Here is a 14,334-nt window from a genome sequence, read left to right on the forward strand (position 1 = left end):
ACAAATTTATATTAAAAATAGTGTAGTGTCGAAACAAAATGAATAAAGAAAATGATTTTTTGCTTATTAGTAATTTAACAATTAAATATCTTAATAGAAAAAGAATGACTTAAACTTCTTATGAAAAATGTTTATGCTTCCAAAATTATTTTATACAACAACTGCAAACAAAAGTATAGTTTTTAATAAAAAAAAATAAAGTTTAAGATTATCAATACACTAAGAAGCATACTAAAAATATTTTAAGTACTAAAAAATATTTACAAACAGTAAAACAAGGCATCAGGTTTAATAAAGTTCTTTATTTCAGTAAAACAAGTTACGAAGAAAATTGAAAATTAAATGTTCAAATATTTACATACTGCCACATGTTTTCAGTTTTCTGCTCCTTGACGTAACAAACCAGTTTCTTCGAGTGATTCTCGCAAAACTTGATCGTAGCATTCATCTCCACCCAAAATTTATAATCGTTTAGTTTGTGAACCTCCCATTTCAAAGCTGCGCTCAGCCATTCAACTTTAGCCTCTAAATATCCCTGAATGAGTTCGAAGATCATTTTGTTAGTTGTGTTGTCCTTAAGGTAGAAGAAGAACACGTAAGAGTACACGAGAGTATTACGGCGTTCTCTCAAAACTTCACACGCTGTCTTCATGATGTTTTTATTGAAGAAGTGTGCAAGTTTAGCATTGGCCTTAGGAACTTCTTTTTCGTTATCTTCTTCAAAATCCTTTTCTAATTTTCTTTTTTTCTTTTTTTTTTAATACCATTTTTCAACTGTTGCGCAGTTTGGTATCTGTCATATACCCTCTCTGTGTTAGTTTTGCTCTCAATTTCAAGGCTTTTTTTGTGTCTGCGATAGAACTTGTGGTATTCCATGTAACGTTTAATTTCTTTCCCATTTTCCTGAACGTTGTTACCTTCTGCCTTTTGCTCGCAATTGTAGTGCGATCCTGCCCATCTTTTCATGCACTTCCAGCACATCTCGTACTTGCACTTGGAACAAATCATGTGGTTGCATCCGCCGTTCTTTTCAATTTTAGCGTGACACTTTGGGCACTCTTTGGTGTTTGATAAAATCCAGTTACCGTTTTCTGTGTCTTCTATTTTCTTCAGCCATTTTTTAAGCATGTCGCAATCTAATGGGTCGTGCCAAGCCTCTTGGCAATTGAAGCAGCTTTTGTGTCCCTTGGAGCATTCTACGTTGTAGTTGTTTTGAAACTTCTTACACCTTAGTATTGTCTTACAGTCGGTTCCGGGACACCAAACAGTGTCTTTGTTGTTGTCCACGTACGACTGACCTAACAAACGCAAGAACTTTGATTTAAGCTCTTCTTCTGCCAAGGTATCTAAGATAGTTTCTAAATCTACAAGATGTTCACAATTTTCTCCAGGGCATTCGATATCAACAATCCTGTTGTTTATGTTTTCATGGATGTGATCCTTCAAGCACTCTTTACAAAACACATGGCTGCATTCAAGGTTTGCTAAACCACCTTGGCAGAGATCATCCATGCAAACTTCGCATTCGAAAGCGGAACAGCTTGTTTTAACACATTTGTGTTTAACCGAAGCCATTTTGTTTGTACTTTTTCGTTCTCCTTTTACTTCGTTATTCAGAGCAATAAGTGCTTTATCAACATTCCATTGGTTGTTTTGGAGCCGGCGCCTGGCATATGGCTCACTGAGATCACTTACAGTTGACTGGAGGATTTTAATTTTTGAACTAGCGCTTTCTAGAACGTCGCGTTGAGATATCTCTTCGAAGACTAAATCTAGAGGCTTCCTTTCAACAACTTGCATTTCATCTTCACTGTCACTGTAGTTGTTGTCAGAATCACTCGTTTCAAAGTATAACATTTCTGAATCTGAATCCATTTTGCGTTTCTTGCGGGGAGCTTCTCCTCCAGTTGATTTGTGGACTGTTTCTTTTGTGCGGGACATGTTGTAATATGTGAGGAAATGAAAAAATTAGGCTTTTTTTACACTTTTCACGGTAACGAACTTAGGCGAAGTAAGTAGAACACTAGAGGCAGCAAAGCGTTTTTGTGAAATTTTAAATATTTTTTTTACAAATTTATTTAGTTTTTTTAAATTGTACCTAAAAAATGTTTAAATGGTAACTTTAAAAAAATTTTAAGTTGTAAATTTAGAAGAAAAAGTAACTTAAACTTTTAATTTATGCTTTTTTCATCTCAATAATTAAAATTTAAACATTTGTAAAACAATTTATGTAACAAATTTTTTTTTTATGTTAGTTTTTATTATTTATCAAAATTATTATTTTTGTTATTGTTTGAAAAGTGTTTTACTAATATTTTTTTTTTTTCTTAAAAATATTTGAGGTAAGTTAAACATTTAGTCTAACATAAAGGTGTTTTGAAAACATACAAAAGTTTTAATGTAGTTTTTTATAATAAAGCTAATAGTTTTTAAAATAATACCAATTAATTTTTACCACTTTAAATTTATACTATATTGATAAAAACAGTGTTTGTTTAACTCTTTTCTAAAAATCAAACATTTTTTGAAAACAACAAAAATCAAAACTAGAAATAACTTAAATAATTAAAAAAATACTATTTTTAATTACAGTCAATCTTTGCTTGTTAACTAAAGGTAGTAATAGCATTAAATTACTGTATATTAACAAAATAAAATTTTTAACTTATATGTTGAATAATAAAGTTTAAATTCTTATAAATAAACAGTTATAACAATCTTTTTTTTTTCTTTGGTAAGTTTTGGATTGAAATCTAGTTCTATCACAACGTTAAGTTTATAAAGTATGTTTCATATCTTTTTACTTTTGAATTTAATTTAAGTTTTAGAACGAGATAAAGCATTGCTACAACACGTAAAATAAAGAAAAAAGGAAATGAGAGAATTCTAAAAATTCCACTAGTTGGCGTTATAATTGACCATTAGACGAGGTTCGTAACGATACAATATAAGTTAAAACTCTCTGAACAATTAACCAAGAAGTTGGTAAAAATTTAAGACAGACCCTTTTAACAGCCACCCATATTTTATATTTTTGTTATACTGGAAAATAATTAAATCGTACCAAATAGTATGTAAAAACACGGAGTTTTATAGTGAATTCTTTTTTAAAATTAAAAGAAATAATACAGCTAATTATAGGTTTGTTCATAATTTGTATTTTGTTAAATCGTGCTTCATTGTAATATATAATTAAAATAAAATGTATCTAAAAAAATAATTAGAAGTAAAGTTGTTAGAAACTCACAAACACAGTTTGACCACTTGTGGGCGATAAGCAATTATATTAGCCAAAGTTCGTAACCACTATTACATATAATCATATTTTAAAATTTCTTCAATATTAGTAGTTACGAACTTCGGCTAATGTTTAATCAATCTATCATTTATTCTATCTAATAATTAATTTTAACAATCATCATAACATTATGTTAGGACGCGAAAACAGATTAAAATCTAAATCGTTGTATAGACATTGAAGAGTCAAGGACGTACTTTGTTCGGATTCAGAGATTAATTACTTTAAATATTTCGGCTCTTTTAGAGCCTCTATAACTATAAATCTTTACAGAATAGAATGTTTACTATGTAAAACACATTTCAGATTTAAAAACTTTATCATCCATTTATTATGAATTTTTAATCATTTATTTACATTTTTAGTTTATACTACCTAAATTCATATATTTTTTTTGTATTTAAAGATAACTATAGTCATACTTAATTGCCCAAAAGCCGAAAATTACTGTTTTTATATCCTATATATAGTTTCATGATGTCTTTTGATTACAATTTTGTTTAATCAAACATAAAATGCTTATCTTAATTTAATTAGTTTGTAACATATATTGAATATTTTTCAGTAAAAAGCATTATTTTCAAAATTTTTAAGTTTTAAGTATTGAGATGAAAAAAGTTTAAAGTAAAAGTTTTAGTTAGCTTTTCTTCTTAATTTACAAATTAAAAAAATATCTTCCATATTAACTTATTATAATGTATCTGTGAATTTTATCTATAAATACAAAAGACTATTCAAGACTATTTTATACAAATTAGGCAAGATAGTTTTAGTGATGTATCTATTGTACAAAAAAAAACAAACAACAATATTACAAATTTTTTTACTCAAGAAATATAAGCTGCTTTATAAATCGCTAGGCAAAAGTTTTTTGATGAAATGTTGCATCATTGATTTTAACCCTTATTTCTCAATACTCCAGCAAGTTCTAAATATTCTCCTAATGTTTAGAGTTCAATGATAAACAATGCAAGTATTTATAGCAATTCTTTACAAATTAATTAAAGTTTTGTTGCTTTTTTCAAATTTTTTCCACTATATTTTATAAGGAATATTTTGCCTTAAATTTAATAAGAAATATTGTAACACTTGAAAAATGAACATTCGCTATTTTAACTGTTTATAAGCAAACTACATACATCTCCTTAATAACACATATCTACTACAACATAACTATAACAGATTTCCAACAGTGCTCTAAAACTCGCTTCATAACAAATTTATTTATTAGTTTATACATTTGTTTAAAATTCAATATGAACTTGCTAAATTGTGTGACGTTATCTTAACGAAACTTACCAGTCGAGCGGAACGAAATAAAGAAACTACTCAAAATGCACTTTTTGAGTTTCATTGTATCAATCAGACAAAAATTTATTAAAATAAAGGCGTTGATTTCTTTAAGTTTGTTTAAACAGAAACAAAAGAGTTATCAAAATTTGTTATGTAAAAACTTTTATGTTAATTAATTGATTAAAATTTAGTTTAACGATGCTTAGCATTTTAACAAGATTTCATTTCAAGTCACTTTGATGTTAAAGCTCATATTTAGTTTTGTACGTGAGCGTAAAAAAGATCGCATGTTTCAATCAAATTAATAAAAACAACTTAGTAGTAATAAAACACTTATTTAAATGTGTTTTTAGACAGACTCTTCAGTTATTTCGACAAAGTTTCCATTAACAACAAATAAATAAAATTAGCTTTCGAAAAGTTAAATTTAAGAAAAAGTATATTTCTATGTATAATAATTTTGGACCGGTGATAATTTTAAAACAATCATCATCATTGCTTTTAACTAAAAAACTAAACTTATTGTATACATTTGTGTTTTTCAAAGAACTTTTCTACAAAATGTAGTGATATTTTCAAAATTGATCTTAGTGTTTTATACAAAATTGTTATTTTTAGGTAAATGTTTAAAATTTTAACTAAAACTTATATTGTAATTATCTATTAATATCTCTTAAACTAATTTCGCAACGCTTACAATTAAAAACTTACATGTAAAACTCATTTTTCTGTTGCAGAAAAATCAATGAAGCAATGGAAAGTTTTAAGGGCGAATCTTAAGTGGGAAACATTTATATAAATGGTACAAATGTTATTATGACGTCATAAACATCATATGAATCTCGTACGTATGCGTTTACGATACATACTGATTCAAATGTAAAAAGTTGTTCTTAATTTTGAACAACCTCTGTTATTGTTTTCGAAAATTGAATAAAACTCAAAGTATTGATTGGTATAAAGGAAATTTTTTAACGCGCAAAAAAAAAAATTGAAAGCCAACTTGTCGTGTGAGTCAGGAATAAACAGCTGTTTATAAGGACTTTCTATAGATGACGTGCAAGATTTATAGAATTAATTTATTAGTATCTTTAAAGTTATGTGTTAGTAACTAGTTAGCAGTAACTTTTTAACAAAAAACTAGTTATACAATAAATACTTTATACTATAACACTGAATAACGATTAATTTTTTTACTTTTAAAAACCGGAATTCTATTACTTCACAGAGTTTTTTTAATTAAAACAAATATTCTAGTCAAATACTTAAGAATTTTTTTTATTAGTTTAATGATGCATGGTGTATTTCTCATCAAACTGGCATATTCATTTAAAAAAGAAATTTATTTTTACTAAATATAAAACATGTATAGATAGTTGATTGATATTTTTTAGTTGGAGTTTTACCTATACTAAAAACTAAAAGTGTGAAACATTATATTTGCCACTAGCAAGAAGTAAAAAAAATAAAAATCTTATTAACTTCTTCTTACCTTAACTTTAATATGCTTTAAGACCTAAATATTAAAAGTATAAAGTTTTTTAAGTGAATTTCTAGAGTTAAAATTTAGCTGGAAATTTCAAATTTTTTATTTTGCTAAAATAAACCTTACATTTAAACTTAAACTTAAGCGTCGTATTTAAAAGAAGAAACTTTACTGTTTACTGAAGTACAAATGATTATAAAAAATAGATCGTTATTTGCACTAAGTTTGCTATTTGTAATAGTACTAAAATGTATATTTAAATACTAAAGATATAAACTTTTATATCCGACCCACTAAAATGTGAAGTATAAAAAACGGCAAGTATTAATATTTTAATGACGTGAGTAAATTTTTTTTTTAACATAAAAAAAACTTCAATTTTTAAAAGGGCATTTTACTAACGATAATAATATAAGAATATACAAAACAAGAAATTGTATAATTTTCGCTAAAACATTTTTTATAATTACACAAAATGTATTTTTAAGTAATTAAAGTATAAAAAATCTTTAAAAATGAATAATTTTTTCAAAGTAATTGAAACAAGCTGTAGTAAAAAAGTAATAAAAAATAGAAAAATAAATTAGTATGGTTTAAAATTTGTATGTTGAAGTCTTAATTGTGGAATATACATTTTAAAATAATTCAAATTATAAGTAAAATTGACTCAAAACAACAATTGTATGTTATAAACAATAGTTTGAAAGTTTTATAAAAATTCAAATTTATGTTTTAAAGATATTTTTTTGTTTGTTAAAATTGGTAAAAAATTAGCTATTTGTAAACTTAAATTATTTTTAAAGCAGTTATTCCAACAATGGTTTCGAGACATAAGGTGTTGTTTGTTATTATTACTAAACTTTTATAAATCATATAGAAATAAGCATTCTCAGATTTTTAATTGAAATTCAGTATAGACTTATACTACTTAAGATATATTATGTTTTGAAATACAGTTTTTCTACTAATTTTCTAAAATTAAAAAATTAAAATGAAAGTAGTTTAAAACAAGAGCACAAAACTAAAAGTGTAAACCGTACTTTAATTTCTAAAAGTTTCATTAAAAAAAAAACATTATTCCATCAAAAGCTGTAAAATAGAATGTGATCAGAAAAATTGAAATTAAAAAAAAAACACACTTTTAGTCCAATTTTTTTAGTTATATTAAGTTTCATGTTACTGTTTAATGTGACTGAAATAATAAAAAAAAATTATTGTAATTCATGTGCCTTTTTATACATAACACGTAATAATTACAGGTAAAAATCTTGGATCTGTAACAAAATAAAGTGTAAAAAAACTATTTAATAATCTACGTTTACATTAAAATTTACATTGATTATAGAAACACTTAAAGTAGTTACCTAATTATATGTAGAGCCTCAAACTTAAAGCATAACATGTCTACATTGCATGGTTCAGTTCCACATGCATTTTCAAATTCATTTCAGCGCCGAAACGTTGTAAAAGATTCACATACATTTGTTGGACTGGTCATGCCTCGCTCTTCTATGATAGGAAAGTCCACCGTGGGTCATGAATGTTTGGCAACAAATTTTACATTCAAACGTTTTTTCATCCGACTTTTTTGAAGTTCTAAAACCTGGAAAAACAGTTTTGTTTTAAAAAGTAATTTAACTTTACGTAGTTATTAAATCTTGAAAACGAGGCATTTTGAGAGTATTTTTTATCTAAATAGGTATGTAATTAAAAAAAAAAATATTTATTATAACACAAAATTTAATAAGCTCTTTGTAATAAAAAAAAAAACCTATACTTACCTACAACATTGTTATTTGAAACTTTTTATTTCAAAATGTTATAAAACTATGTTAAAACAATATTTTAACTATATTCAATACTATTCTATTTTACAACCATGAATAACTAACTATTTTATTTTGTATGTTCTAACCACTTTCCTTTTAATTTTAATAACATTTAAGAGACATTCTAATCAAGATTAACTTAAAATAAAGTAAAACTCTAAAGAAACTTGAAAAATAGCTTAGTTTGATAAAACTATTTGTAAAATATTTAGTATAACTTAAACATTAACTTTATAAAAATTTTAATTAAGACAAAAAATTAAAGTAACAATATACTGACTTGCTTATATTGAATGATACTAACTTTAAGTGTACCAGGTTTGCAACTTTTTCAAATAAAATCCATTTTAAGTAACTAAAAACTAGTCTGAATTTTTCAAAAACGTCATGAGTTTATGAGAATCTACTATGAGCCATAAAAATGTTAGTAAAGCTTAAATATACAAAAATACTGAAATTGTAAAAAAAAGAGTTGATAATTAAAAACCTAACTCCAAGAAAAAAAAATAATGTGAAAGGAGTAGCATAAACTTTAAGAAAAACGTGAAAGAAACGTAATTTTTGCCAAACAAGCCAAAGTGTGTTTATTCAAAATTTAAAGTAGACCTGAGTGTGCTGCTACCCGCATACTTTACAAATAAATTTATAGTGAAAACAATATATATAACTATTATTCAACTAAATATAGTTAGAAGTAAACAAAGGCATTCAACTTACAAAAGGTGTTGCTATCAGACTTTTCCTGAGGAATTAATTTTTCATCAAACTTGTATTTTACTGTAGGGACTTTGTTGTCCTCATTAGTTTTCACTGCATTAAAAATATTGTTTCTTCTGTCATCTACTGAAATATATTTGTTATCAGCGAAACTTTCTTTTGGCAAAAGTTTGTTGTCTGTCTTATTCTTAACTTGAGTGAAATTGATGTCTTTATCATATTCCATTGAAATAAGACTGTTGTTACTGCTTCTATGTGAAGCAATTGTATTCTTGTCATTACCATTTTTCATTGGAGTATCACTGACGTCTTTTGTGCTTGAGAATAATTGAGAATGAAACATTTCAACATGCGCTTTTAAACTCCATGCAGTGGCGAAAGGTTTAGAACAAACCACGCAATATTTCGCATTGACGTCTTTAAAATTTTTCACTGTTTTAGTGTTACTGTCATTAATTTTATTTGATGTTTTATAATTAATTTCCCTATTACTCTTCATTATATTGAGAATATCGCCATTTATTTCTACTACTGCACTGACATTGTTGTTTTTTCTGCCTATACTTCTATCTTTGCTGTTGTCTCTTATTTTAAGGTCGTTGTCTGTGTTGTCAATTTCCGATGGAAAAGCATAGATGTCTTTACTACTTTGTGTTGGATTTAAGTCGCTGTTATTGTTATTTTGTAAAGCAATAATATCCTTATCTCTATTATTTTCTGATGGTGCATCCTTGATGTCTCTTGTATTAACCACTGCATTCAAACTACCTGCTCTACCACTACTATGACAATGTGTTAGATGCTTACTCAAGCTGTAGAAAGTACGATATGTATTGTGACACGTTTTGCATTGGTGTGTTTTGTGAACCTTATTTATATGCTGTTTCAAGTTTCCTTTAGTGCTGAAGTGTTTAGTACAAATCTCACATACATTTTTATTGGGCTTGTGCTTTATCATGCGATGGTAGTGAAGCTTATATATGGTGTTAAATGTTTGGGAACAAAGTTTACACTTAAACTCTTCTGGCTTTGTCTTTTTTGTAGTCTGGAGACCTAGAAGCATGGTATTATTATAAAAAATATTTCAATTAAGTAGACTATATATACACAAACAACAATTATATTTAAAGTTACTTTTATCTAAAATTTTACTTAAACATAACAAAATTACTATAAATAAACTAATATAAAACATAAGATTTAATATAAAAATTAAAATTACTATAAACTAACACTTACTATATTTTAAGTTTAACAAAAACATTATTGTTTATCTTTAACCTCGTTATCCAATATTAAGTATTTTCAAGGCTAAAAATTAATATTATTTCTTTAACATAATTGTTTATGGCTAACTACATTAAATTTACTTTACCCTTACACTAGATATACTAGAAATGATGATGAAGAGCAAAAAAAGTAAAATAATAAGTAAAAAAGGTCTTAGGCAAATTTAATTAAGGGTAGGGAGTACAGCACATTTTTTTTGGTCATAATGTAATATTTATTCAAGTCATTAGGTTTTGGATGTGTTTTTGTTCTATTAAAAAGAATATGAAAAAAAATTAAAAAATTAAAAAAATAATAATTGCTGCCCAAAAATTAATTTCAACCCAAAAATTTACTTACTTTTCGATTTTTTCACTCAAACAGTAATAAAATAACTTCTACATGTCCTAAACTTATAATTTATGTCTTAAATGAAAGCTTATAATTATTGACATATACTTAAAGACATATTAACTGCTTTTGATGTATTATAAAGTCATAATCACCCCTTAATTTGCAATTTCTGTCCATAAAATGTAGGGGTAGGGAGTACAGCACATTCTTTAGTCATATTGTTAAATTAAAACAAGTATGATTCAGATGTGTTTTTGCTTTATTAAAAAGAGTTACTGCCCAAAAAACTGATTTCAACTAGTGATGTACCGGACCCGGATCCAGAATTTTTTTTTAAATTAGGATCCGGCCGGACCTAGATCCAGACTTTTATTTTAAAATTAGGATCCGGCCGAAACCAGATCCGGACTTTTTTTTTCAAATTAGAATCCGGCTGGAACCGGATCCAGACTTTTTTTTATATCAAGATCCGGCCGGATCCGGATTTCAGACAAAAATGGCAATATCCAGCCGGATGCGGACCCGGATAGTGAATCCGGTACATCACTAGTTTTCACATAAATAGTAGGGCTTACATTTGTAGTTTTAAAATTTCATTTCTTTAAAAGCTAAAAAAAAACTATGAATAACTTTAAATTAAGCATAAGGAAAATTGTTAGTAAGATAAAGTACATCACAGAAACAATATCTGAGAGCTTAAATTAAAATCTATTAAATAAGATCAACTTGTAAAAATCAAGGAGGACCCCCCTATAGCCTTACTAATCTAAAATCAATTAAAATCAAGTTTTGAACAAAGTTAACTAGAAAATCACACAATATTGAAAACTGGATCAGCTTAAACTCATTCAAAATCTAAAAGAAACTAGTGCGAGTTTTTCAAAAAATCTTAAAACTAGCCTAACAATTTGGTAGTAAAGTTTTTAGTTTTACAACATAGGTAAAGAGTTGCATTTCTGAAATGCTTATTTCATAAAAACAAATGTAAACAAATGTAAATTAGTCATGTGTTCAAAACGAGCCAATCACGGTAGGTGTTTAATTTTAACTGACGAAAATAACTCTTTTTAATTTAAAAAAGGTTTGTTAATGGAAAAATACTTTTCTGTATGCTCTTTTTTACTAACTAGATCCGAATCGGCCGGATCTCTATTAGGATCCGGCCGGAACCAGATCCAGACTTTTTTTTTCAAATTAGGATCCAGCCGAACCCGGATCCAGACTTTTTTTTCAAATTAGAATCCGGCCGGAACCGGATTTTTTTTCATATCAAGATCCGACCGGATCCGAATATCAGACAAAAATGGCAATATCCGGCCGGATCCGGACCCGGATAGCGATTCCGGTACATCACTAATTTCAACCCTAAAATCACAATTTTTTCAGATTTTTTGACTTGAACAGTAACAAAATTACTTATACATCACCTAGACTTATAATTAATATCTTAAATGAAAGCTTATAATTATAGGCATAAATTAAAGATATTTCAACTGCTTTTGTTGTTCTATGACGTCATTATTACTCAAATATGCAGATTTTGTCTGTAAAATTGTATTTTATTTTCTAATATAAAAAGCAAGTTCTTCTGCCATTTTATTTTAGTTTTTTGATTTCGAATATGAAATGTGTCAAGTCAGCTATGCATAAAGATATTACTGATGTTATGTCATTTCAATTACATGTTAATATATATATAAATACATTTTAAATCACTTCCCGTTATTAAAAAATTATAATCATTGAGAGCACCTGTCTAAAGATAAAATATCTAAACTTATATATCATAGAAAAAGCATGTAAATTTATTAAAATTAGTATAGTTTAAATTTAAGAATTTTTATTCATTTAAACAATAAATGTTTATCTGTATTATTTTTTCATTATCTTTGAGTATGTTATTGTTTAAAGTTTATAAAGTATTGTACATCTATACAAAGAAAAATTTAAGTTGTTAGTATGTTTAAACGTTATAATTATCTAATTTTAAAGTTTTTTATCAAATATTTTTTTTGTTTTAAACTCATAGCAGTTAATTGTTTATGTATTTACTAATATAAAATGCTCGCAATAATCATAATTTCTAATAAACAATTATATTAAACAAGAAAGTGATTTAAAATGTATTTTATGTATACAAATATATATAAACATGCAGTTGAAATGACTTTACATCAATAACATCTTCCTGCCTAGCTGACTTGATACATTTTATACTCTACATCAAAACACTAAAAGTAAAACAGCAGAAGAATTTGCTTTTTATATTAGAAAATAAAGTACAATTTTACAGACAAAATTTCCATATATAGTGTATTAATGACGCCACAATACAACAAAAGCAGTTTAAATGTTTTTAATATATGTTTGTTATTAATTATAAGCTTTTAATTAAGATATTAATTATAATTTTATGACATGTATAAGTAATTTTATTACTGTTTATATCGAAAAATCTGAAAATCTGTGATTTTGGAGTTGAAATCAGTTTTTTGAGCAGCAATTGTTTTTTGAATTTTTTTTTTCTAATTCTTTTTGTTAAAGAAAAAAAAAACACATCCAAATCATAATGACTCATAAGTCCAGCAAACATCACCCAAGTACTCCTTACCCCTAATTTAATAGTAGTTTTGAATTTTCAATACTTATACAAGATATTCTAGAAAAATTTAGAAAATTTAGGGGGCCACAAGCCAAGGAGGAAGCAAAAAGCCCTAATTTGAAACTTACACTAGAATTTTTAGAGTTGATAAAAAATGAAAAAATCTCAGGCAATTTTAATGGTGGTTTTTTGAGAAAACTTGTTAGAGGTGGCCATAGCTTTTTATGATTTTTTGTAAGTTAACTGATTTTAGTTCAGTCTTTTAAAGTACAAACTTTCTTGTATCTTTTTCATCAAAATTGAAATTGAAATGTTCATTTATAAGTTTATTAGGATGTTTTGTGAAAGTTGCAACGCGTAGAAAAATTACAATACTAGTGGAAAATATGTATTTAATACGTATATAGCAATGCTATATCAATTAATTTTATATTTGTTTAATATAAAATTTCTAACTTGAAATAAACTAAAAGCTTTGGCATTTATATGAAGTTTAGAATGATGTTAATAAAAAATATGTCTTTTATATATATACTTAATTTCTTAGTAATCAATTATGTATCAAGATTAGTTAACAATGTTTGACAAAAAAAAAACAATAAGGCAAGTATTTCAGAATTCAAATTTTTTAATAAAATGTCAAAAGCTGAAGAGTTTTCCATATTTTGTGCCAATAAAAATAAATAAAAAATTTTTCATGCTATTTGTTTTTAAAATAAATTAAATTTCTATTTAGTTTTTTTTTATAGCACCTTATCACAAATCTATCAAAACTTGAGTACTTTAATAACTTAAACTTTAAAACTGTAAAAGTTGTCAGATGTAAAAAAAATTTTAATAACTTTTTCAAATATACAAAAATAAAAAACTACTTATTATGGAAGAAAAACAACAATATATAATTTATAAGTAAACAATACCAGAGTTGCCACTCTGTGAGACAAGAAACAACTGACTTGAACAAAAAAAGTATTTAAGCTTGTGTATATCAAGCTAACAAAATGATAACAAAAAGAGCTGTTATTTTGAAAAAAAATCTTGATAAAAAATCAGAGTGGCTTAGCCTGAGGTTTAGGAAGTATTTATAAAAACCAACCAGAATTTAAAAAAAAACATAATAAAAACTTGAGTTTTTTCAATTATATTAAATTAGCCTGAGTGAGTGGAACCACTGGCGAAAGAGATCTAATATTATATTATTAATTAGCTTTTAATAAAATGATATAGACAAATAACTACTATTTGACAAAATAAGGTTAAAAAGGTAGATAAATCACTTACAAACAGTGTTGCTTTCAGAAATTTCCTCTGGTTTTGCACTTTTAGTGGGTTTTCCATTTACTATCATGGAAATGCTGTTCTCACTTGTTGCAAGTTGTATTGTATTGATGGAGCAACTGCTTTCAATTCTTTTGAAACTAGTGTTTGTTGTTATATTTCCACTACATTTTATTGTGGTAGAACTGTTGTCTTTTTTGTTTTTAAA

At 26.3% G+C, this 14,334-nt stretch overlaps 1 protein-coding gene across 1 annotated transcript; it reads right to left on the minus strand.

Annotated features, from left to right (window-relative positions):
* Positions 1–346: 346 nt before the first annotated feature.
* LOC145828841 (E3 ubiquitin-protein ligase ariadne-1-like) lies at positions 347–1,941 on the minus strand. The gene is made up of 2 exons (XM_082936590.1): positions 805–1,941; positions 347–748 (listed from the first exon to the last, which is right to left on the minus strand). The coding sequence occupies exons 1-2, from the start codon at positions 1,939–1,941 to the stop codon at positions 347–349; spliced, it is 1,539 nt and encodes a 512-aa protein (XP_082792716.1).
* Between the last annotated feature and the right edge of the window lie 12,393 nt (positions 1,942–14,334).

This window comes from Thalia democratica, chromosome 2 (genome assembly GCF_965202585.1).
Source record: "Thalia democratica chromosome 2, ktThaDemo2.hap1.1, whole genome shotgun sequence".
NCBI lineage: Eukaryota > Metazoa > Chordata > Thaliacea > Salpida > Salpidae > Thalia > Thalia democratica.

Bases quoted from the DNA above. Each gene is read 5' to 3' on its own strand.
- LOC145828841 (XM_082936590.1), bottom strand. From the start codon at position 1,941: ATGTCCCGCACAAAAGAAACAGTCCACAAATCAACTGGAGGAGAAGCT. The intron at 749-804 runs GTATATGACAGA...TAAAAAAAAAAG, and splicing joins GCAAAACTAACACAGAGAGG to AAAAAAAGAAAATTAGAAAA.